The 26,483-nt window shown below is 38.2% G+C and overlaps 1 protein-coding gene across 1 annotated transcript; it reads right to left on the reverse strand.

Annotated features, from left to right (window-relative positions):
• Nucleotides 1–1,826: 1,826 nt before the first annotated feature.
• On the reverse strand, nucleotides 1,827–14,169 carry RSPH4A (radial spoke head component 4A). The gene is made up of 7 exons (XM_044236975.1): nucleotides 14,058–14,169; nucleotides 12,599–13,469; nucleotides 10,684–10,918; nucleotides 7,423–8,163; nucleotides 6,154–6,304; nucleotides 4,846–4,963; nucleotides 1,827–2,873 (listed from the first exon to the last, which is right to left on the reverse strand). The coding sequence occupies exons 1-7, from the start codon at nucleotides 14,122–14,124 to the stop codon at nucleotides 2,630–2,632; spliced, it is 2,427 nt and encodes an 808-aa protein (XP_044092910.1). The 5' UTR covers nucleotides 14,125–14,169; the 3' UTR covers nucleotides 1,827–2,629.
• Between the last annotated feature and the right edge of the window lie 12,314 nt (nucleotides 14,170–26,483).

The raw sequence follows: 26,483 nt of genomic DNA on the forward strand, positions 1-26,483 counted from the left end.
CTAAAAAGAGGGATTTGCTTTTGTTAAATATTTATACTCTTACCCATGCAATTGTGAATTAGAACCTATGTTTCACATGTCCTGTAGGAAACAAACTTTCAGATTCATGTTGGATGTGTCAAGTAAGGTTGCAAGCAGGAATCCTACTTTGGCCAATTTGAGCAGAAGGGAATTCATTGAAAGATCATCAGAAGCTCAGAGAATACACAGGTAACTAGGAAACTGTTCTGGAACAAAGGCAATTCTGGAGGCTAGAATGTGGTCTGATTTATAGTGGAACTATTGGGTTAGGAGCCAAGTCAATTGTCTCTGTTCAAAATTCAGATTCTAGGACACCTGGGTGGCTCAGTGAGTTAAAGCCTCTGCCTTCGGCTCAGGTCATGATCCCAGGGTGCTGGGATCGAGCCCCAAATCGGGATCTCTGCTCAGCAGGGAGCCTGCTTCCTCCTCCCTCTCTGCCTGCCTCTCTGCCTGCCTCTCTGCCTACTTGTGATCTGTCTGTCAAATAAATAAATAAAATCTTTAAAAAAAAAATTCAGATTCTAGAAAGGCCACATCTGATTGGCATGAGACTATGCCATGGGATAGAGGCAGTTTCTTGAAAGGAAATTAGGGTAGATAAGGAAATGGATATTATACAACAACAAAAAGCAACATGATGAAAAAAGAACATACTTGAATAAGGTTTTATAAATATTAGCTACTCCATCGAATAGTAAAAGCTGCACTCCCAAGAGTGAATAATACTGCCAATTGGAAAATCGTGGAAATCATCTTTCCTAATACTCTATCTCAGACAGGTAACCTATGTTATCTTGTTTCTACTTTACATCTACTTTACAGATTTCTACTTTATCTTGTTTTGTGCCATCATTACCTTTTATCTAGATAATATAATAATCTCCTAACTGGTCTCCCTGTCTTGATCCTGTGTCTGTCAGTCTTCCACACATAGGCCAAATGTTTTGAAATTTTGTGACTTCCTTGTTGAGCCTCATTGCTTCATTACTAGATAAAGTCCAGACATTCCACACAACCTGGGCCCTGCCTACCTCTTCAGGCTCATCTCTCACCACCCTCAAAGTTCTACTCCTTCCAGCCTAAAGTCCTTTGCCAAAAAACAGTTGATGCTGCCTCTGACCCATCTCCCCATAGTTCTCTACCTCTTGGAAATGCTTTCTGCAAGGCTCATGTCTAGATTAAATGCGCCCTCTAAGTCTTTGATAGCAGTCTTTTTCAAGGTATAGATAGATCAGGATCTGAGAATTGCCAGTCCATGACAAGATAATTACAGAAATCAGAATTGCTGTGATAACTTTATTTCACAGAATAGTGGCATTGGATGAGAACTTTTATTTTTAAACTGGTCTGCCACAGACTTTGGGAAACACTGTTCTATGGTACCCTGTGACATTTATATCACAATACCTGCTAAGTTGCAAACTGTTCTGATTTTCTATTTCTCTTTTCATATTTCCTTCCTTGAATGGATTCAGGAGCAATGCCTACTTTTTAATAATAGTTTCAGAGTGCCTGACACATAGAGGCCTTTAAAAAAACCTTTTTTAATGAATGGAAATAATAACTAGTTTTAGAAAAACAGTAGTGGAAAAATAGTGGTTTGAAGTCTTTGGATATTCCAGCTAGCCATCTCTGTGCAGATGATTTTTCCCTAATCAGATCAAACCAATTTCTGTAGGATAAAGGAGTCAGACTGAGAACGTTTTTTTCTTTTCTTTTTTTTTTTTTTTTTAATTTATTTATTTGTCAGAGAGAACACAAGCAGGGGGAGCTGCTGGCAGAGGGAGAAACAGGCTGCTGCAGAGCAAAGAGCCAGATGCAGGATTGGATTCCAGGATTGAGAACATTTTTTAAGAAGTAAGAAGGAGGGACACTGGGTGGCCCAGTTGTTAAACATCTGCCTTCGGCTCAGGTCATGATCCCAGGGTCCCGGGATCGTGGCCCGCATCCAGTGTCCGGCTCCCCACTTGGCAGCGAGCCTGCTTCTCTCCCTCTGCCTTCTCCCCCTAGTTGTACTCATTCTCTCTGTCAAATAAATAAAATCTTAAAAAAAAAAAAGTGATGAAAGTGTCAAAATTTTGAGTGCTAGTAGTCTCTGAGCAGGTGATAGAATTATAATCCTCTCCCCAGCAAAAACAAAAACAAGCCCTCCCACACACATACATACACAGTATTTGTGTACAGCTTCCCAGACTGGTTAAAAATACATGCTCTGATTGAGGGACTATCAATAATTTTTGTCCCAGTACCTGCTGACAAGTACTCAAGTCCCTGTGGATTGCATCTTTCCATGTTTGCCATATTAGAAATTAAACCTAAGACCTTTTTTTTTTAATTTAAAAATGCACATTATTCTATTAGCTGTAGCCAACAGAACAGGAACATGTTATTTAGCCTCTGAAAATTCCATTGAACATCTTTCTAGAGGTACATATTAGTAGTTGAACATGAAATTCCAAACTGGACATTTTCAAGGAAGAATATTTTGTACATGAATAGTTGCCAATTTTATGTAATTCTGTACTATATATACTATATATGTAAAATGTAAAATCAAGGGTCCACACACAGTATATGTGTACCAGTCTCACACAAGGCTGGGCTGATACTATTCTTGGTCAGAATCATCGTCCTCATCTTCATCTTCTTCAGTTTCTCCCATTTCTTCAACAGGAAGAGCAGCTGCTTCCCTCGCGGCTCGGAAAGCCTGCTCTTCTTCCACGCTAGGATCATCCATTTCTGTAATTTCGGCCCCGCTAGGGTATTCTTGGTAAACTGGTGGTAGAGCTGGGGGTGTGTAGTTGTCCGGACTATATTTATGACCCCAGCCTATGTAGAAATTTTCAAACTTTCTATAAAATTTGAAAAGAAAGTTGATGATCATTATATCATTTTTCAGTAAAAAAAATTGATCCTCCTCTCCTGTAAAAGTTGATCACTCTCCGTGTTATGGTCCCATAATTTCAAAACATTACATTTTAAGTGCTAGGGATGAAATAGCCCTCGATGATTCTTTTACTACAGGACACACTACTGTGATCCAAACCATTTAAGCTGGCTAAGAGGTGGGCCAAACTGTCACCATGTACGCTACACCTAGACCACCATCTTTAATCATTTAGTTGCTATTTTCAGAAAAAACAAAACAACTAATTTAAACAGTTACTCTTCAGCATTAGGAAGAACTAAAATGTAAGCCCGTGTGTGGTTTTTTGGGCCCACATATAAAGTTGTCAGGCTTTACCTGGAAGGTGTCACAGGAAAACGGCTGTCACTGCGCCATACTTGATGCCCAGCCAGTGCATTGCAGTCTCTAAGGAAGGTTCTAGTCAAGGACTCTGACCCACCCAGCCTGCCATGCTCTTCGCATAGCTGAGTTCCTGGCACATCTGCCTTCATTCTAGGTCTCTCGGAGGCCTTCAGCAGAGGTCTTCAGGTGCCTCTGCCAAGGCCTCCTTATGGAGTTTCAGAAGGGGGATACCTTAAAGACACTATTCCCTACTCTCAGTACTCAGTGCTTTTTCACTTCCAGCCCTTCCCCCTACCCTCTGCCAGCTTCCTGGACCCTCCGGGCCATAAAACTGCAGAAGCCTGATATTTGGGGACTCCTCAGTGAGATGACCTTCCATCAGTGTGCCATTCCAGGAAGGAAAATGGGACAGGAGCAGTCAGAGTTTTCTCCTAAATTACCAAAAGCTCAACTCACGTTTGGCTTGTGGCTATAATGGCAACTCTCACATTTGGCAGCTCAGTTCTCTCTCCAGCTTAGCTGAGCTTCTGACACTGGGTTCTTAGATGAGAAATGGAAGCATAAGACAAATGAAAGTGTATGTTCTGGGTGAAGGGTAAAAGGACATCAAGTATCCTCTTGACCCTAATTCTCTTAGAAGTGATAGCTTAAATAATACATACTTTAAATTACTTTTTTTTAAGATAGCCAAGAAAAATTATGTGAGATTCAAACTAAACACTGCATAGAACTACCTCCATTAATCCTAGAAAATGAGTAAGTCTATTGCTCAAATAATCAGAATAAAAACCATATTAGGACAGAAGTCTGAATTACTCTAGTGTTCTAAATTGATGCTTCACTAAGTAATATAAATGTTGTTTGACTGAATCTTACAGCACACACATCTGACATGCCAAGATGAGTTACCCGCCTTCCTCCTTCCTTAGCATTCCTGGCACCAGACTTGGCTCCAAAAACACATCACTGGAAAACTGGTCCAGTGAGGAAACAGCTTATCTGATTGTGGTGACATAGGTTCCCTGGGAGTGGTCAACTCGGCAACAGGAAGAAGCTCGACCTAGGCAGTGACATTTTACCCACTGTGGAATCTGGGGACTTTATCATCTGTCTCCAGCCTCTTGCTCTCTCTTTATCTCAGCCCCATTTCCCAAGCTGTGAAATCGGGGACATCTCTCCCTAGAGCAGTGATAAGAACTCATGGAGAAGATGTAAGTACAAGTGCTGAACATGATTTCTGGCTCATGGGCTGGTCCTTTCTAGGTATCTCTCCCCCAACCCCTTAATCTGGGTAGACTGCCCATACTCTTTTTTCCCCTCCCATCCTGGTCTGGGATCTCACTCCAGGTTATTGTGAGTGGCTGCCCTGAACAACCACCCAGGGCAGCCCTGTCTCTTACTCTGGGATTACTCTAACTGCCTCACCCAGGCTGTGCTTCACCTAGGGAAGCACGTGAGAGAGGGGTAAAAGGAAAAAAAAATAAAAACAAAAACAAAAAACAGAACAGAACATTCCAGTGATAATTATAATTTCCAGCACTTATATAATCCTGATAATGTCTTTGTATACTTACTTGCCATTGGAAAAGGCATATGCTCCAGGCCAAAGGTTGGATCTAAGGATGGCAATAGCATATTGAGGAATGAGAGTTGAGGACAGCCGTGTTGTCCAAGGTGGTATATTCTGGATTTCTGCAAACCAAAGAGAAATTCAAAAGCTTAACTCCTGTATAGACAAGGATATACTATGTATCAGACTTCTTTTTACAAGTCTTAAAACACACAAATTTGACATATAAAGAAAAATCAAGCATCAGCAGCTTAACATAAAGTCAGAAGGATAATTTATGAACCCTGTGGAACAACAAAATTTGATTATTTATATGCATGTATGTGTGCATGGGTGTGTCCATCTGTGCAACAGAAAAGTTTTATTAAGGGAGAGGAGAACTATGTGGTAGAGAGTATATTATTTCATGACCAAATAAAAGATCAAATTATTATTATGAAAGAGAACAAAGATTACAAGGAAAACTGCTCCAAAACTGAATAGGAAGAAACAAGACTAGGAGGACAAGAGAGGACTTAAAAAACCCACAGTACCTATGTGGTTAAAAAACCACATAACTAGGAGTGCCTGGGTGGCTCAGTGGGTTAAAGTCTCTGCCTTTGGCTCAGGTCATGATCCCAGAGTCCTGGGATCAAGCCCTGCATGGGCTCTCTGCTCAGCGGGGAGCTTGCTTCCCTTCCTCTCTCTCTGCCTACTTGTGATCTGTCAAATAAATAAATAAATCTTAAAAAAAAAAACCACATAACTATGTTACGTGTTTATGGCTTTAGACTATGGTCTGCAGAATGCAAGACAAGAATGATACACAAGACAGCTGTCAGCATTTCCAATAAGAGCTGCAGCCAATTGACTTTTCTTCCCGGCATCACTCCTTCACCCTCTGTCTGAGAAAGTTGCTGATGAGGCCAGCTATATTCTCATTCCCCACTCTCCCAAAACACATGAAGGGGAAAGGGGATGAAATTTTGGCTCCTGTTCACTTTTAATAGTTTTCTGACTCACATTTATTAACCATATAATATATACATGCATAAAAACTATAATATATATGTATACTATATATAGTATAGCATATGTACATGAAAAATACACTATAGTATATATACTATATATATTATATACACATCATATCTATATATGTATATATATGTGTATTATATACACATCATATCTATATATGATGTGTATATAAATATTATGTGTATATGATGTGTATATATATGTGTATATATGTATGTATACATACATATATGCATATATAGATATGATGTGTATATAATATACATATATTACGTAGTTTGTGTAAAACTACCTAAATCTTCAGAGATTGGTGTCAAAAGAGGAGGCCCCACTTCCTGTTCCATATACTCAGGCTCTTCTCCTTTTTCTTCTTCTTTTTCTTCATCTTCCTCTTCCTCCTCCTCCTCACTTTTTTGAATGGGATTGAACCAATTACAGCGACCCTGGAAATGAGTATTGCAAGATTATATAATCCAATGAGGACCTTAAAATATTAAACTATTTATTTGGATTAAAGCAATTATCTGCAGGAGGTCCTACTGTATGGGAATTTCATCAATCACTTATGCATTCAACATCCCAAGTACGAGGTTTTTGATCTAGCTTATTTTGAGCAAAAAATGGTATAATTTATTTCATAAATTTGCCAACTTCCTAAAGTTACAGAACAGTTATATTTTGAAATCAGCAAAACCTTAGTGGAAAAAAATAATGCACTTTATTAATTTGTAACAAATAATTTATGGGAAAGTGGTAAGGTACTATTATTAGTAGCAATAACAAATTTTTAAATGTGATAATAAAGTTAGGTTTGGGGCTATTTCTCTTTTGAGTAACCCTCATCCAGAGGCATAGAAGAGTCCCTCCCTCTTCTGTAGATCAAAGTGTAATGATTTTCTACCTGCAGATGTGGCAGGATAGCGGGTGATTAAGAGGATCCATTCTGCCCATTCACATGTGACTCTGTTTCCTATTAGCTATATTCCCTTTTTCATGCTTTCTAAGCTTTCTGCCTCGATTTCCCCATCTATAAAATCAAGATAATATTAGTCTTCCATGCTGTTGTGAGGATTACATGAGATAATACTGATTTGATTAAGTGCTATTGAGAGCACCTGGCAGAAGGGGTGCAAAATAAATGCTATACAGCACTACTTGTTTTCATTTTTGTTATAATAGTTTATTTTTCTTGGTATAAAAGCTCCATGTATTATAGAACTAGAATAAAAGAACTGTTCTCAAAATAGGAATGCACCTATGTATAGTTCACATATAAAATGCAATTTCACAACACACATTAATCTAAATCCTCACATAACTTGTCAAATTCTCCATAGAAATATTTATTTTATTTCTTTTTGGAAATAAACATTTGTTCACAAAGTTCCCAGATCTCCATGACTTGGCAATTTTATAGTCCTCTGCACTTTTATTTGATTTTTCAATGGTTTCTTTGTCTAGGATCTGAAGAACTTTGTTTTGTATATATCTGTGCATTGTAGAGAGAATTTAACAAAAATTTGCTGATTGGCTGATAGATTGAGAACTGAAAAACCCCTACCTGAGAGAGAATGTGTTGCACATGATGAACCCAATTAGAAAGGGATTCCACGAGATCGATCACTTGGATGCCTTCAAAATCTGGGTTTTCTTCAAAGCTATCTCGCCGGCCTTCTACCTCTTCCTCGTCCTCTCCTTCCTCTTCACCAAACTGATAGAATCCCAGAGGGCTGACGTGGGTCCCTGCTGAAATTCTGGCAATTTGTGCTCGTAAGTAATTGCTCTCATTTCCTGGGAAAGGTGGGTAGCTTACAATGGGAGTCTCTAAACGCCCAGTGAAAAATTTCTTGATCTTTCTTGCAGTAACAATTTGTGCAGGTGTAACTGGTGGTAACTTCACCCATGGTCCTCCTGGTTCATTGCACACAAAATACACGTATTTGTTGGCCCCCGTTCTGTTTTCCTCTTTTGGTATAACCTGTGGGGTCTTGTAAAATGTCCTTGGTAATTCATCTTCATCATTTTCCTCAGCGTCACTGTCTCCATCATCCCTCTCTTCAGTTACATCTTCTTCTTCTACGTCTTCTTCATCTTCTCCCTCACGAAATTCTACTTCAGCTACAATATAATTCATTTCTAGACCCAAGATCTTACCCCAGAAGCGGCATCTTTGGATTGGATGGGTGTCAGTAAGCTGCTTGAGGGCAAGAAATATGCGATAAGTCTCATCTGTGCCCAAACCAACTCCAGCTTGTTCGAAATAAAAAGCTGACTCCATTACATTTGGGAGAGAGCTTTCTGCCTAGGGATAGAAACACTGTGGTTAATGTTAGAAACTGCTTGCTTCCTTTTTCCTTTTTCAACATCTTGGTATTAGCTCTACATCTCTCCATGATGTCTTTGACATTTCTTGAAAGGTTTAGATCTAATAATTCCTGTATTCCAATTTTTCTCTCATTACACAAAAATGTAACTTCTACCATTGTGTCTTATACTTACCAATATAATAGTTGCCTTGTTGCATGTGTGTATCTTAAGGATAATTTAATAGCTATTATGAATAATAAAAATTGAACATCTTTTTATAAAAAATATTTAAGTGGTCATAGTAAAATATAATCTAACTCCCTATACATATTTAAAGAAAGTATATATATGTTTGTACATATTACCATAGTTTTTGTAGTAATAAATGTTATGTACATATGATAAAATACAGGATGAATAAAAATCAATATGGCCCTCTATATAGGGTAATTTATAGGATAAAAGGAAGACATAATAAAATAAGTGCTCACACATTACTTCTCTTGAAAACATAATTTAATCAGGTGTTTGCCCCTACTTATAATAAATGCTTTTGGATTTACCATAAAGAAGAAAATAAAAAAATGTTTCTATAAGGGAAATAGAAGTGAAAAAGCAAAGTCTCAAGTGAATGCTAAGAAAACATCTGTGAGAAAGTAGAGATTAACCTTAAGTAGGATACAAATTTTAGATAAATTTAGACAAATTTTAGACCTTGAAGGTAGAGAAACTGAGAGCACTTTGCTGTTCTTAAAAGTGATCTGCTCTTGTTGATATTATAATGTTGGTGTCAAAATAAGCAGGATGACTGTTCACAATCCTCATCTCTTTTGTGTTTGGCATTTGTTGCACCCCTCAGTATTTTTTTTTCCTTTTCCTTTTTCTTTTTTCTTTTCTTTTTTTTTTTTTAACTTGACTGTAGTGACACACTATGTTACATTTGTTTCAGGTGTACCCATAGTGATTGGACAAGTTTATACATGTGCTGTGCTCACCACAGGTGTAGCTACCATCTGTCACCATATGACAGCATTACAATATCAATGACTGTATTCCCTATGCTGGGTCTTTCATTTCTGTGGCATTCATTTCAAAACTGGAAGCCTGTATCTCCCACTCCCCTTCACCATTTTGCCCTTTCCCCCTTTCTAGAAGCATTTTGGTGCTTCTAGACTTTGCAGGGAAGGGAGATGTCTAATTCTAACTGGGAGTCCATGATCAGGTTTCCCAGCCAGTTTTGTATCCAGTCCCAAGACGGGAAGCAGCAGCCTGCCAGACCCAGAGAGCCTCTACCCTCAAAGAGGAAGATGATCCTGGAAACAAGGCTGCTCCACGTCTGAGGTGATACTAAATTGAAAAAAAACAGATCGAAAAAAAAAAACAAAAACTCAACAGTTTTTAAACTATCTTTTATTTGATTATATATATATGTTAACTTGCCACGATGGTAGAAAAATCTTTTGCTGCAATGATTCTGATGATTTTTTTGTTCTATCTTTTTTATAAAAGGAAAAGAAATATACACACTTCGAATTATGTGACTTTGTGAAGGTTTCTTCACAATATCACCTGCTCCTTGAGTACTCTGTATCCCACTGTGTCAGGGTGGTCTCCCCACAAAGGTTGTGGAGCCCTAGAGATTACCCTGCTGTCTAGATCCTTACCCTCCTATGTTTTTCTTGACTGAACTTTACGCTGGTTTCTGAAAATATCTTACACCAAATATCTAATTTGCAAGTATACAGACCGATTTTAAGTGGTCTTAGAGGTAATACAACATGGAAACTTAGTAGATGTATAGTATAAATCACTCGGTAGTATAAATTACAAGCATGAGGGCATTCAGGAAACAATACTTGATGCTATTTTTAAAATATTTGGAGCAAAAATTCCTGTGGTACAACTAATTTTATTCTTTCATGATAGCTTTCTATCTCTGACACCAACTTTCTCTGTAAATATTTTCAACACTTTGTCTGTAGTGATTAAAAGAAATATTTTATCCCTCTCCTCTTGTATGATAGCCCATTGATGTAATATGCACAATATCAAGACGTAATATGAGGAAGTCACCTTGGAAAAGAATCCAAATAACATTAGAGATACTTCCAGTTGCTCTAGTTAATTAAAGGGGCAGATAGGCAACTTGTTTTAAAGCCCAGCTTTAAACTATCTGACGTTAATTCATTCATTCAATAAATATTTAATAAGAAACAGCTTTAGAACCACATCTATACCAGGTACTTTGGAGAGTATAAAAGATAAAGGAATCATTTCCTCTGATATCAAGGAGCTCAACCCCACATACATATAACAAACAACCAAGCCTATGAAATATTAAACGCAATGTGAAAAAATAAGAAACTCTAAACAAGGAAATGAATGATGAAAAAATGAGGTTGCAAACACTATTTAGGAAACTATATAAGATAGTTCATAAGAATTTCAAGCCACGCCCACTCATCTCAAATAAAACCCTAGAATCAAACTATTCAAATTGATAGCCATGACTTACTATTTCATCTTCCAGTTCTTGGTCGACTCCTTCCAAATTTCCCTGGAGAAAAAGAGCCTTTTGCTTCTCTGCTGTTTCATATACTGGAAGCATCTCATTCTCATTTTGGAGTGTATCTAATTTTTTCCTAAAATGTGCCATCTTCACATCTTGGCTGATACTTTCAATGATGTCCACAGCATTTTCAGGACGCTCATCTAAGACCTTAGTTAACATATCAGAAAGATGATCATATCTACCAGAAAAGAGAAAATTCCAGATAATATCCATGTCAAACAGCTTTTGAAGAAGCATTACATGCAGACTCAATTAGTTGGTTTCTAGGAAACTTCAACAACTCAAAGCCTTCAGAAATTTTAAGTGGAGAAATACAGTAACTGCATCACTGCCACAAAAAACCTACCCTAGAACTTCCCTTAGGAAATGCCTCCAATGTGATATGAATATTTAACTTACTAAAAAAAAATACTACAGCAACTAGATTTCTTGATTTGCTCCAATAGAGACCATACATGCCATTAAATGGAGAGCTCCAAGTCCAATTTTTCATTTTATTTTTCAGATTTTAATATAATGTCTGCATTTGCTTTATTTATAGTTCTTCCAGCAAGATATTGTCAGTATTTTTTAAGAATTCCAAACCTGAAAATGCCTCTGTATCAAAATATAAAATATAATTATTAGATTTTAATTCATAGTTATAGCTTTTAATTTGGAAGTTTTAATAATTTGTTTTAATAGAATGGCAGAAAAGGAGGAAGTAATTCTTTCTGTAGACTTTTTATTCAACAGAGTAAAACAGATCTTGTATTTTTATAAAAGACTTTTAATTACAACAAAAAATATTTTTCATGGCTGTCAAATAAGATATGCATATAAGAGTGTTAAAGTAATCTGTTACTGAGCAGGGTTTTTTGTTGTTGGTTTTTGTTTTTGTTTTTACTGAGCAGTTTTTAAAGGCAGGCTGTGAAGTACTTAGAAGATAATAGTGAATATTCTAGAATATATTAATTTTTGACCTCAGAGACTTAGCATTTGGAAAAAAATGAAATTTAGATATTTAAGTAATATCAGTTACAAAATAATTCAGTGAAGAAAATTCTTCTGTTTTCATATTTTGTGTTCAGTTTTAAATTGTTAGTGAACTCTCAAGTATTTATAATGAGCTCCTCTGGGATTTTAACACAATTTATAAATTCATGCTTATTATCTAACCCAGGGAATTATGACAATAACTTTATATGACAAATTCAAGTAGAATCCACTACTGAGTATAAATCACATCATTGAAGCTTAGTAAACTGTAGTTTAAAACAGGACTTTAAAGATAATCTTTTGAATTGTCAATCTCAGGTTTTGTGGAAGATTTCTAACATTAAATACTAGTTTTAAAATTAAAACTAATTATTGTGACCAATTCTAGTTTGCCCCAGACTGAGGGTTTTTTAAGAATGCAGAACAGCCAGTGCTCAAATCAGGACAGTTCTGGGTGCCCGAGATAGTGGATCACCCCCACACTGGCCTTGGGCAGGGATGGGGGAGAGCTCAAAATCAAGCCAGACAAGCACCAGGATGCCCAGATGAGACGCCATGAATTCCCTATCACTAGCAGACAATTGCTTTTTATAAGCACCTTGGAGAGATGCCGGGACTTCACTATCTTCATGATCTCTTTTAAACCCAAGATTCCGTAATTCCTAGGTTTTATTTCTGTGTGCCAAGGGTCTTTAAAGAAGTTAAAAGAATCTCCACCAAAGACCTATTTTGAGTTCTGTGTTGCAGAGTTATTAAGCCACTAACTCTCCTACTCATGCAGACTTTTCAAATTCATTCACCCACAGAAATACACTCTCACACAAAGATACACCCTCTTTTCCTTGCCAACCGCCCCCTCCTTTTTCCCTTTAAGACTTACAGATTTAAGCCAGACTTGCTGCTGGTCTTCAGCAGGTAGGCCTTAGCACTCTGGATGGCAATCTCAAGCGGGCTGGGGGCCCCTTCAGAGATCCCAGACTCAGTGTGATCCAGTTCATAGTTACTATTTGAATCTTCCTCCTGAAAGATGTTAAATCTCAGCTCTTTTTGTTTAGAGTTGTTATTGCTCACATCTTCTGATCCATACAGGTGACGTTCGGTTTGCTGAGACTGTTGAAAGGTGTCTCCCTCTGATTGGCATGTTTGAGGAGCAGTCGATTTGCCTTGATCAGATGATTGTTCCAAACGGTGGGAGTGAGGTGTCTCAGCTTTGGGATTCACATCAGTGGTTCTGTCTGACTGCCACGGGGCCGCAAGCTGCTGTCGGGCCAGAGCCAGCGTAGAAGGAATGAAAGAAGCCTCCGGGGCAGGGGAAGGTGGAGATGGTGCACCTGGTCCCGTGACGTCATCCAGAGGAGGGCTGGCTCTAGACTGCGGGCTCTGCGGAGGGCCGCTTCTCGGTTGGGGTCCAGTTTCCAGCCACTGCTCGGGTTCCAGGGGCTCAGATAACCCAGACTCGGGATCTTGGGAAGAAGCTGATATTTCTTCCCATGGCCGCCTTGCTTCCCCCAGTTCCTGATTTTCTTGGTCTTGCTTCGGGGATGTCAAATCTTCCATGGAAGGAGTCAAGAAAAACGAAGTTCTGGATGAAGGGGGAATGCAGATATAGAAAGGCAGGGTAGCCGCTTTGCTGAGGTCGGTTAAGCGATTTCTGGGCACTAGCGGCTCCGCAAGTTGCAGCGTCCTATCTCCATAGCAACCGCGGGCCAGGTTTCCTCGTAGAGAAACTACGCACATCTGTTGCCAGGATTCTAGAGAGGAGACCAAGAGAAAAGAAAACCCTAGGTTTGTGATTTGGTGAAGCCTTTTGCTCCTTTCCTGCCGCAGCCAATCGGACCTGCAGTTGACCAGTATTGGTTGGAAACCTGAGAACTGGTCCGGCGCCGCAAATACAAAATAACAAAGGAGGAGGAGCGGTGGGAACTGCGATCCAGCGCGGGAGAACATTCAGGGTTTGATAGTTTTTGTTTGTTTGTTTGTTTGTTTTTTCCAATTTATTTATTTTCAGAAAAACAGTATTCATTATTTTTTCACCACACCCAGTGCTCCATGCAAGCCGTGCCCTCTATAATACCCACCACCTGGTACCCCAACCTCCCACCCCCCCCGCCACTTCAAACCCCTCAGATTGTTTTTCAGAGTCCACAGTCTCTCATGGTTCACCTCCCCTTCCAATTTACCCAAAAGCACATACCCTCCCCAATGTCCATAACCCTACCCCCCTTCTCCCAACCCCCCTCCCCCCAGCAACCCACAGTTTGTTTCGTGAGATTAAGAGTCACTTATGGTTTGTCTCCCTCCCTATCCCATCTTGTTTCATGGATTCTTCTCCTACCCACTTAAGCCTCCATGTTGCAGGGTTTGATAGTTTGATTCACGTTGCGCGGAAAGGGGTGATTCAGGCATTAGTAGAGAAATAATGCATTTACAGAGTGAGCGAGTGAATGAGTGAGTGAGTGAGCGAATGTGGTGTGGGGGGGGGGGCGACAGAAAGAGACAGACACCGACAGACCTTGGAAATCCCGAGATGCAGGTGCGAATGAGAAGCCAGTGTGCAGAGCAGGAATGTCCAAGACTCACACTTAGAAGGCAAAGATGTCTTATCTGCGCCATCCAAACTCGAGAGGCTTTTGGAGGATAAACAAGGAAGTCCTGATTTTTATTCTTCCCCCTCTTATGGAAGATGCCAGATGAGTAGGTAGCATTATTAGCTTGAAAGTGAAGGCAATGTAGGAGGTTATGTTACATAAATAATACAGCTCAAGGGTTACCTGTTTTCTAATGATTGAAACTCAAATGAACTCTAAAACTATTTTGGCATGATATAATCCCTCTATGATAATGTAAGTGTGAATTCATAATTCTGCAATATTTTAAGGTCATGACTATGACTTAATGCAGATTTTTCAGTCTCCAACTTGAAGAAGGTATAAAGGATGGGACATAAATGGTCTGGACTATAAACTGAATATTCATTAGTCTTTAATGTTCATTTGTTCTGTATCTCTCTTTTTAAATAAATGATTACTTGGTTTTTGATATTATACATTGATGTAACTTCCAATTAGTAAGATGTTGGTCATTACTTCTAACTTCATGGAAGAACATAATCCTTAGCTCTTGCCCACTCCCAATTTGGTGGGAAAATTTCAGAGCTCTTCCATAAATCTGTGCACCCTTACCCTTCACGAAATATATGTGTCTGTGCACACAAAATGTTTCATATAATTTCTGCTGGTTCAGGAACTCCTTGAAGTCAAACTCTTCAGATTAGAATCCTTGGAATAGACTCAAAAATGAAAGAAAAACTAGAGTGATGTATTAGGGGAGAAGGGCAACTGAAAAGAATGACCTAAGAAAATGTCCCTTAGTTTTCCTGCTTTATTTCCAGCCCAAACTGCTGTCTAGACTCTGACTCTAGTAATCCTAAAGTTGATTCTCGTTCTTAGAATAACTATCAAAGCTCCTGGCCCACTTAACTCTCCATTTTCATCTGGAGCTGCTCTCCCTTCTGGTCGGCAACCTAGTCACTCTGATTTTTCTCTCATTCACTGAAATGTTCCATATTCCTTCTTACCTCAGCGCAATTGCACATCCTATTTTTTTTGCCTGAAAAGTTTTCCCCTGTTCCACATCAGTGCCAGAGCAGAGAAAGGCTTTACTGTCAAAGCTAAATATCTTCTGAAGTTTCTGGAGCTTCCTCATGGAATGTCTCAGACCCTTTAGAAATCATTGCAAAATGCTGAGTGCCCATTACCTGGGTGGTATCCTTATAACATTAAGCTATAGAGAGGACACAAAGTTTTACAATGACAAAAATTCCAATAATAATGATCAAAATGCTGATTCCAAATTGGAGGATTGACCTAAACCAGGAAGCAATTCCTGAGGGCAGCAAAAGCTAAAAAGAATCAGTGGACACTGCATTTAGCCACTTAGATTGCACCTGGATTTTATCTAGTTCTGTTTCTACTTGGTCAGAGCTGTTTGCCCAGGTACAACAAGAGGTGTTTTCCTCAGAGCAAACCCCACATTGTTTAGCTCAGAGTGAAGCAAGAACAATTCCATTAATGAATAAAACTCATACAAGGGAGTCCAAAGATTTTTCTTGGATGCCTATTGCTGTAGCAACAGATTTAGTGATCGCCCTCGGGATTTCAGAGAGATTTCTGATGGGGCTTCTCTCCAGTTTGGTTGGAAGGTCTAAGGTTCTGCTTGTATATTCATTTATGGCAGCATCTACCCAAGGAAAAGTAATCTTCCAAACCCGGCAGCTTTGCTGGGGTTGACACCAGTAGTCACTTACCACCCTTGACTCTGTGCAGCCAGTGTCATACTGGAGTCTCTCAAGTAAATTTAAAGGTGATGCCCAGTGCTACGTTTCTGATTGATTATACAAATGAAATGGGTGTGACCAATAATCCAGTTGCACAACCTTTACTTTGACAGGGACTTAAACAGCATGTTCCCTGAATGTCCTTTTGCCAAACACTAATAAAAATATACCCTGAGGAAGCACACATTATTGAGTCATTATACCTTGTAGTTCAGTCAATAAGGTGGACATGTTTTAATAGGGAAATTAACTTAAGAAAGGAAATAAGTATTTTTTCCCTAAAAATACCAATAATCTGAGCATGTCAGACATTTGAGTAATCAAAAGCTAAGGAGTTCACTGGCATTGCAAAGCACTAATGTGAAATGGATTAAGAACAGAGTCAAAATAATGTTCCTCATACAAGCCTGGCCCAGAGTCTTGAATTAGCTGCCCACGTTAGATGCCATCTTCATTTTCCTAGTCAATTTGGGTCAGAAATCTCCAGCATCTGTACAGTGTCAGATGTCAGGTGGAGCTGTGAGCCCTGTACCCAAGGCTCAAGTCCCTGACATTTACCCGCCATTTGGGCAGTGAGTGAGGAGGACCTGACACCATCTCTTCAAGGAGATTCTAAGGCAGTTATTGTTCTTACTGATTTCATATCACAAGGGTGGGAGAAAATTAGTAATGTTAGCTTGGAGAGTCAAAGCCAGAGATTTTAAAAAGCTAGAATAATTCAGGATCTAGTCCAGCTTACAGATATATAACAAAACCTCAAAGACAATTAATAGGACTAGAATCTAATATAGACAAAGGTACAAACATAACTTCTCTCTCAACAATTACCCCAATTAAAAAAAAACAAAGTTCATGAAAAAAATAATCTGTTTAAGCTTGGCTTGATTATTTATATAAAAGCAGCAAAAATAATGATGGACTATATAAACTTTTTTAAAGATTGCTTTGTTGGAAGTTTGCTAGCACAGTACTAGGCCAATTTTTGCAAGCAGTTCTCTAAAGATGTGCGGTCATACCGGAGTCTATGCACTTATGTCGCAAACACTCATGTTTTAGTCAAAGCCTTGGCAAGGGGGCCAATATTTTAAAAACTGTGTCCTGTGACAAGGGGAACAACTTATCACTGAATTTATGTAAACAGTAACACTATTGTTTGAGTTCTAAAGGGATCAGGTAGAGAGGAAAGATAAATGCTTCATCTTTGCTTACAAAGGTTTATCTTACCAAATTGTTGAAAGCTTAAGAGAGAAGGTTTCCCTAAATCTGGAAAAACAAAAGATTAAAAATAAGTAACACTTTAGACAAGAGGTTGTGAAAATTATAATCCACATTCATCAGCTCATTAGTTACAACAGTCTTACATAATTCATACTTGTTTGGATTTGAATTGTACTCTGTATGAGTACAATTTTTTTCATTTGTTTTGTTGACCTTGCCTGACTAACAACAGTGATAATTTTAAGACATTTGTAAGGTTTTCATTAAGTTTTATGTAATTTGCCCAATGAAGTGGGCACCTGGATATTGTGGAAGGTAGGTCCTAAATGGGAAGCACATCAACATTTTGATAATCCACTGTTAAGTGGCAGCTGAATGAAGTCCAGTTATAGATGTTCCAAAAGTCCAGAGTAAGGAGGTCTGAAGCCTCTGAAGACCAAGTTAGTCTTTCTTAAATGCACTAAGGTGAGTCAAAGAATACAAAAACCAAAAATGGTTTTGCCAGGGAGCTAGGAAGGACCAAGTGGCCATTCTGGGTTTCACACAGCCCTCATTGTTGATTTCTGTGATTCAGGAGCAGACTGTTGTCACGTTACAAGGACATTGGGATGGCAAGAACGTGGTAATGAGGGGCCATTTTTTGTAGAAGCAGAATACCCATCAACACATGTACCACAATCTTTATAGATTTTATTGTCCATTGTTGAAGATCTAAAGAGAATTCACTGCAATGGAATTGACAAGAAAGTTTGGTTATTTTTGAAAAACACTACATTTTGCGATAATAACTAGAATTACAAGTAATAAGTTGATTTGGGGAATCTTGTTAAAAATATTCAAAAGGTGGGGCATCTGAGTAGCTCAGTCCATTAAGAGACTAAGACTCAGCTCATGATCTCAGGATCCTGGGATTGAGCCCCACATTGGGCTCCCTGCTTGGCAGGGAGCCTGCTTCTCCCTCTTCCTCTGCTTGCCTCTCTGCCTACTTGTGCTCTCTCTGTATATATGTCTGTCAAATAAGTAAAATCTTTAAAAAAATAAAAATAAAAAACACTCAAAAGGCTTGAAGATACTTGGTCAGATAGGATCATAAGTCCTGTGAAACAATACTCAGTTATCCACTTAACCATGGTGATAATTAAGGACTTTGCAGCAAATAGATAAAATTAATATAGTTATAGGAATCTTAACTCTTTCCATAGAAAAGCCTCAGGGACTTCTCAGGACTTTCTATTAGTGTATGGACTCTAATACTTTGGGAACTGATGACCTCTGGCCAAAATTACTTCTCAGTGGAGATCTAAAGCCCCAGAGGAAACCTGCCGGACTGCCTTTGCCCAAAAGGGTGAGAATTTCCCTTCTTGGCATTTGGAGGGATCCTTCTCTCCTTCTTATTTCTGCTTTTGGCCCTTTGGCAGGCAACCCTAGTACTCCACAGATTGGCCAGGGCTTCTCTCCAATTTGATAGGAAGGTCTAAGGGTCAACAGGTCAGACTAGCCATACCCATGAGGGTGAAAGACATCTTTCCTCAAACTTTTCCCACTCTGTTTCCTCTGAGGTCTCTGTTCCCAATGTGTGGCGCAGTTGGCAACAACAGGTCATCCTGGGTAAATCCACACTTTACAGACTGAGTGGGGACCCTTTCCCAATGTCAGCTAACTCTCAGCTACCTTGCTTCTTGGTGGGATGCCCCTTTGAGCATTGGCAGCCAGTTTTTCTCACTATGGGCCAACCCCCCTCTATTCCTTCTGACTTGCCCTTGGGTTTTATTTTTAAAAATGGGAACAAATTTAACCCCAGAAGACTAACAAAAAAATGCCCCATCTTTTTAGTCATGTTTCCTGGCCTCAGCACAAATTCCCAGATCAAGAACCTATTCTTGTAATACTATTTGTCAGCTTGACCGCTTTTGCTGGAGCTCTTCCAGATGGCTGGAGATCCCATATATGCAAGCCTTCAAGGCATTGTCCCCCAAATCCTGACCTCTGCAAAAATTAGAATGTGTCTTATTCCATTTCACAGCACATCTGATCCTGCAGACATTCTAGATGACCCCTCTTTTTTTCCACCCTGTCATCCCCTACCCCTGAAGGCCCAGGTTCTCCTGTGGACTTAAACTGCCCACTTTCAATTTTCCCACAGGTACCCCAGGTAAAAATTGACAGTGGGGAGCAAACTGATTTACTTTTAGTGGACACAGATGCAACGTTATTAGTATCCAATCTTCACAGTGATTTCACCAGAATAGCTATCATCTCAAGAAACCACTTCATTTGCTCACCCTTAAGAAGCAACTCCTCATCCATTCAAGTTTGATCACGAGATTGCAACAACTCAATCACATCTTCAGGCTCCACTTCCAATTTTGGTTCTACAGATCCTTAATTTGTAAAAAAAAATATGGAACCTGCAAAAACACAAAAAAGTGAAACACAATCAGATGAGTATGCCTGTAACTGCTAATGGAACATTAAAGACGTAATAAACAGAGAGGACAGGAAATCTGGAAGGCAAAGGGCTTGGGATGGAGCAGTGTTGTTAGAATATATGAAAAATTGGCATCCATTAATATATGCATTTTTAAAAAATTCTATCTTCCTCTATTCTTAATAATATAATTGATGCTCATCATTTTTGTTCATTTCATGAAAATATATACACAGCCGAATTTTAATAATATTGGCATTGGGCATGTGACTAATGACATAGGTCCACCATTCAAGGGTCATACAGAGTAGTTTCAGTGACCTAAATACCTTCTATGTCCCTCTTACTTAACCCTCCATCTTTTCCAACCCCTGGTAATCACTAATATTTTTACTGTCTCCATGGTTTTTTCCTTTTCCAAAATGTCATATAGTTCTGATCCTATAGGATGTAGCTGTTTCAAATTGGTTTCTTTCACTGAGTACCATAGACTAGGTTTCCTGCATGTATATTCATGACTTGATAGTTCTTTTTAGCACTAAATAATATTTCCTTGTCTGGGTGTACCACAGTTTATTTATTCACTTACCTACTGAAAGATTTCTTGTGTTCAAGATTTCCAAGTTCTGGCATTTATGGATAAAGCTGCTGTAAACATCCATGTGTAGGTTTTTCTGTGGAGAGAAGTTGTCAGCACCTTTGGGTAAATACCAAGGAGTGTAACTGCTGGATCCTAAGGTAAGAATATGTTTACTTCTATTTTATTTTTATTTTTATTTTTTTTATTTGACAGAGAGAGAGATCACAAGTAGGCAGAGAGGCAGGCAAAGAGAGAGAGGGAAGCAGTCTCCCTCCTGAGCAGAGAGCCCGATGTGGGGCTGGATCCCAGGACCCTGGGATCGTGACCTGAGTTAAAGGCAGGCACTTAATGGCTGAGCCACCCAGGTGCCCCTCCACAGCTTATTTTTTAAATTGAGTTGTTTGTTTTCTTATTGTTGAGTTATAAGACTTATTTGTATATTTTGGATAACAATCCTTTATTAGATACGTCTTTTTTCCTAAGTCTCTGCCTTGTCTTTTTCATTCTCTTGACAGTGTCAGGTCACAGATTTTTAATTTTAATTAAGCCCAGCTTATCAATTATTTCCTTCATAAATTGTAACTTTGGTATCTTAATCTTAAAAGTCAGGACAAAACCCAAGGTCATCTAAGTTTTCTCCTATGTTACCTTCTAGGGGTTTTACTGTTCTGTTTTACTTTTAAGTCTATGGCCCATTTTTGAGTTAATTTTTGTGAAGGATGTGAGGTTTATGTCTAGATTCCTTTCTTTCTTTCTTTTTTTTTTTTTTTGCATGTGGGTGTGCAGGTGTCCCAGCACCATTCATTGAGAAAAAAATGACCTTCTGTATTATTGTTTTTGCTCCCTGTCAATATCAATTGCCTATATTTATGTGGGACTAGTTCTAGGCTCTCTATTCTATTCTGTTGATGGATTATTTTCTTCTTTTACAAATACTACTACACTGTCTTGATACTATAGCTTTCTAGTAAGTCTTAAAATCAGGTAATATCAGTCCTCCAGTTTCATTCTACTCTTTCAATAGTGTTGGCTATTCTGGGTCTTTTACTTCTCCATTATAAACTTTAGAATCAACTTGTTGGTATCCACAAAATGTTTGCAAGCTAACATCCGTAAAAGGCTGTGGTAAGAATTTCAGGACACCATGTGGTCAAATAAGTGGTATTTATTAGTAGTAATATAGTTATTATTAATACATGTCATCAATACATCAAGATCTTAATCTTATTTTGAATATTGTATTTGGAGACTCTCTCTTAAATACTTATACCTGATAACTTTAATGAGACAAATTGTTATTATTTCAGCATTCTCACTTTTCTCTCTTTTATAAACCTACTAAGAGTAATGTTTTTTTCTAAGACAAAATTTGATTATTCAGGATACTTAAAAGTAGTTCTGAACATAAAAATAATACATTCATAATAAACACTTAACTGGTACAGGTATAATGTGAAAAAAATTAGAGCATATACATTTTGAAATCCATTAATCAAATCAGAATATTACAATAGCACATATATCTTTTTTTAATTGATTAATTTTTTTTAGGGAGAGAGTTGCAAGTAGTGGAGAGGGGCAGAGAGAGAAAGAAAATCATAAGCAGACTCCACACCTATTGTGGAGCCCCACGTGGGGCTCAATCTCACGACCTGACCATGACCTGAGCTGAGATCAAGATTCAGACACTAACCAACTGGGCCACACAAGTACCCCCAAAATGCATATCTCTAAGCCAATTGGTAAAAATGCATAAACTTATTTAGAATGGGAAAAACATTTTTCCCCATCTAACTTATCTTTTTTATAAGCTAGGAGTGAATATGTGTTTTTTTGTTTTGTTTTTCTCTGTTTTGGGGAGGTGGGGGAATATATATATTTATGAATATATTTTTTAAAAAAATAAATGGGATATTAGGTACTGTTCTATAGCTTACTTTTTTAAACATGTGATAATCATTTCACACCTTTCTAAATTTTGAACATATGTGTATGTGTATATATATGCATATATTTTTTATTAAATAACTCCACAATCTATTGTGATGGTTAGTGAGCAAGACTTAATTTTCATTTTCTTATTTTTAAAACAATGTAACACTAAATATTCTCCTGAAGTTGTATCTGTTTAGTTCTTGAGGTAGATATTATGTGTTTATGTGTGTGTTTTTACATATATGTGATAAATTTCTAGATGTGACATTTTTCAGTCAGCAGTTATGCATATTTAAAATTTAATTTGTATTGTTAAATGGCAATTAATTTATAATATTCCATAATTATTACATTTTTAAGGTGAAAATCTGGGTCAGCATTATAATTGGTAAATTATTTCAGTTGTATAGACATGAAAGGATAATTCTAATACTTTAATCTCAATAAGATAGTCAGTTAAATAATATCTCACCTAAAATGTTTTTATTCTGTGTAAACTGTTTTCTGTTCAATTATATTTGTAAGTGCTTCATTTTCCAGTTAAACTTTCATATACAGAAGCAGCAAACCAACACCTTTAAAATATATTAAAAACCATATTTAGAAGATACATATAAATTACCTTGATATGTCAAAGAAAAGGAGATGAAGACACAAGCAAATACTATGTCTCAGTATTTTGGCCATTCAGAACAATTTTGTATTTATGTGTGTGCCATCTGATATCCTCTTTATGACTTAGTGCTTAGATAAAGCACATAAGCATCAAATGAACCATTTAAAATTGGAAATTACTGAATGGGAGAAAATATTTGCCTATCATTTATTTGATAAGAGGTTAATATCAAAAGTATGTAAAGAACTTAGACAACTCAATAGCAAAAAAACAAACAATCCAGTTAAAAAATGGGTGGAAGATCTGAACAATTTTTCCAACGACAGCCACAGTGAAATATTACCTCACATTGTTAGTACAGCTATCAGGAAGATAAGAAATAACAACTGTTGGTGAGTATGTGGAGAGAAGGGGACACTTGTGCTCTGTTAGTAGGATTGTGAATTGGCGCTGCCATTGTGGAAAACAGCACCGCAGTTCCTTAAAAATAGAACTACCATATGATCTAATAATTCCACTTTTGGGTATTTGTCCAAAGAAAATGAAAGCATTAACTTAAAAAGATATCTGTACCCACATGTTTATTGGAGCATTGTTTATAATAGTCAATGCATGGAAGCAACCTAAGTGTTCATTGACTAATGAATAAAGAAACTGTAGCATATTATTTAGTCATAAAAAAAGAATGATATCTTGCCATTTCTGACAACATGGATGGACCTTGAGGGAATTATGCTAAATGAAGTAGGTCACACAGAGAAAGAGAAAACTGTATAATCTCTCTTATATGTAGAGCCTATATTTAAAATCAAAACAAAAACATCATTAGCCCTCAGGGAGATTCAAATTAAAACCACATTGAGATAGCACCTTACACCAGTTAGAATGGCCAAAATTAACAAAACAGGAAACAACATGTATTGGAGAGGATGTGGAGAAAGGGGAACCCTCTTACACTGTTGGTGGGAATGCAAGTTGGTGCAGCCTCTTTGGAGAACAGTGTGGAGATTCCTCAAGAAATTAAAAATAGAGCTTCACTCATTTGTGGAGCATAACCAATAGCATGGAGGACAAGGGGCGTTAGAGAGTAGTAGGGAATTTGGGTAAATTGGAAGGGGAGGTGAACCATGAGAGACTATGGACTCTGAAAAACAGTCTGAGGGGTTTGAAGTGGCGGGGGGGTGGGAGGTTGGGGTACCAGGTGGTGGGTATTATAGAGGGCACAGCTTGCATGGAGCACTGGGTGTGGTGAAAAAATAATGAATACTGTTTTTCTGAAAATAAATAAATTGGGAAAAAAAAAAAGTAAAAAAAAATAAAAATAGAGCTTCCCTATGACCCTGCAATTGCACTCCTGGGTATTTACCCCAAAGATACAGATGTCGTGAAAAGAAGGGCCATCTGTACCCCAATGTTTATAGCAGCAATGGCCACAGTCGCCAAACTATGGAAAGAACCAAGATGCCCTTCAACGGATGAATGGATAAGGAAGATGTGGTCCATATACACTATGGAGTATTATGCCTCCATCGGAAAGTATGAATACCCAACTTTTGTAGCAACATGGATGGGATTGGAAGAGATTATGCTGAGTGAAATAAGGCAATTGAGCAGAGAGAGTCAATTATCATATGGTTTCACTTATTTGTGGAGCATAACAGATAGCATGGAGGACAAGGGGCGTTAGAGAGGAGTAGGGAATTTGGGTAAATTGGAAGGGGAGGTGAACCATGAGAGACTATGGACTCTGAAAAACAGTCTGAGGGGTTTGAAGTGGCGGGGGGGTGGGAGGTTGGGGTACCAGGTGGTGGGTATTATAGAGGGCACGGCTTGCATGGAGCACTGGGTGTGGTGAAAAAATAATGAATACTGTTTTTCTGAAAATAAATAAATTGGAAAAAAAACAAACAAAAAAACAAACAAAAACAAAAACAAAACTCAAGCTCATAAATACAAAAAACAGATTGGTAAAAATTATAATTTTTTCAGCAGTTTAATGAGTGAGGAACACCGTATTTATACCAAACTTTGTATTAGATAGGATGTGAGATAGTTGCCTATATTAAAATGATTTCACTTCTTTGCCATATATGTTTTTGCCCTCCTGATCACAGTAGAGAGACTGATCCTAGCAAAGCCTCAAAGTTCAAAGTTTTGTTTTGTTTTTTTAAGATTTTATTTATTTATTTGACAGAGAGAGATCACAAGTAGGCAGAGAGGCAGACAGAGAGAGGAGGAAGCAGGCTTCCCGCTGAGCAGAGAGGGCTTCCCGCTGAGCAGAGAGCCCGATGTGGGACTTGATCCCAGGACCCTGAGATCACGACCTGAGCCGAAGGCAGCAGCTTAACCCACTGAGCCACCTAGGCGCCCCTCAAAGTTCAAAGTTTTAACAGAAGGAATGAGGTTTAAGTTTGCCTAATTCATTCTGGAGCCCTGAAATCTGTTTCAGCCCTTCCAGTCCTTGAGATTTCCCAACATTCGTGCAACACATTCCTTTTCTAAAAAGTTAGTTACCAAAGTTCACTTCTGTTATCTGCAATAAAAACAACAACAACAACAAAACAAACTTCATCTGTGTAGGACTTGAAGGGAAAGGCATGTGGAGGGGCAGAGGCAGAGGGAGAGAAGCTGACTCCCCACTGAGCATGGCAATTGAGCTACACTTAATTCTGAAGGAAAAAAGATGAATTCTGATGACTATGTGCATAATGCATTCGTCCCCCTTCTCCATGGGGGGATATGTTTCAAGACCCCAGTGGAAGCCTGAAAACACAGATAGTACCAAACTCTCTATATACTATGTTATTACCTATGCATACATACCTATGATAAAGTTTAATTTATAAATTAGGCCCAATAAGAATTAACAACTAACAATAAAATAGACAAATTATAATCATATCTGTAATAAAAGTTACGTGAATGTGATCATTTTCTCAAAATATCTTACTGCACTATTTTCATCCTTCATCTTGTGATGATGTGAGATAATAAATTGCCCACATGATGAGCTGAAGTGAGATGAATGGTGTCGACATTGTGACATAGTCTTAGGCTACTACAGACCTTCTTCTGATGATAGTCAGGAGGATCATCTGCTTCCAGATCATGGTAGGCTGAGTCATTGAAGTCATATGGAAAATGAAACTGTGGATAAGACAGTGAGGGATTACTGTAGATCGCAGCAAATTACAATTTGCCTTTAGAAGTAAAAAGTTTGACAGTAATTCAATAGCAAATTGTCCATCTTGTGACTTGTCCTTTGTTTTTCTTCTCATTTATTCCATCTTCCAGTTTTCCACTTGACTGCTGGCGTATTCTAACACAGGACAGTGGGCTGTGAAAGGGAAAACGCATATCAATCATAATGGAATGCAAATATACTGAACGTTTCCTTCTTTCCCATCCTGAGTGAGCAACATCACTTTAACATTTGTTAAATGTTAAATGTATTTGTCCTCTACCATCAAGCATAACCTTGTAAATGCTCACCTTCGGCATTTCACACCCTCCTTCGGGTCTTGGGAAGTGCTGAGCTCTCCTTACACCTGTGCACTGAGTCAAAAAAGTCTTAAACCTTCTGCTGGTGTTGACTTGTCATGGCAGGAATGTGACAGGTCTCTGTGGATCAGATTTCTATGGCTCTTCTCCC

This window comes from Neovison vison, chromosome 1 (assembly GCF_020171115.1).
Source record: "Neovison vison isolate M4711 chromosome 1, ASM_NN_V1, whole genome shotgun sequence".
In the NCBI taxonomy this organism is placed as follows: Eukaryota; Metazoa; Chordata; class Mammalia; order Carnivora; family Mustelidae; genus Neogale; species Neogale vison.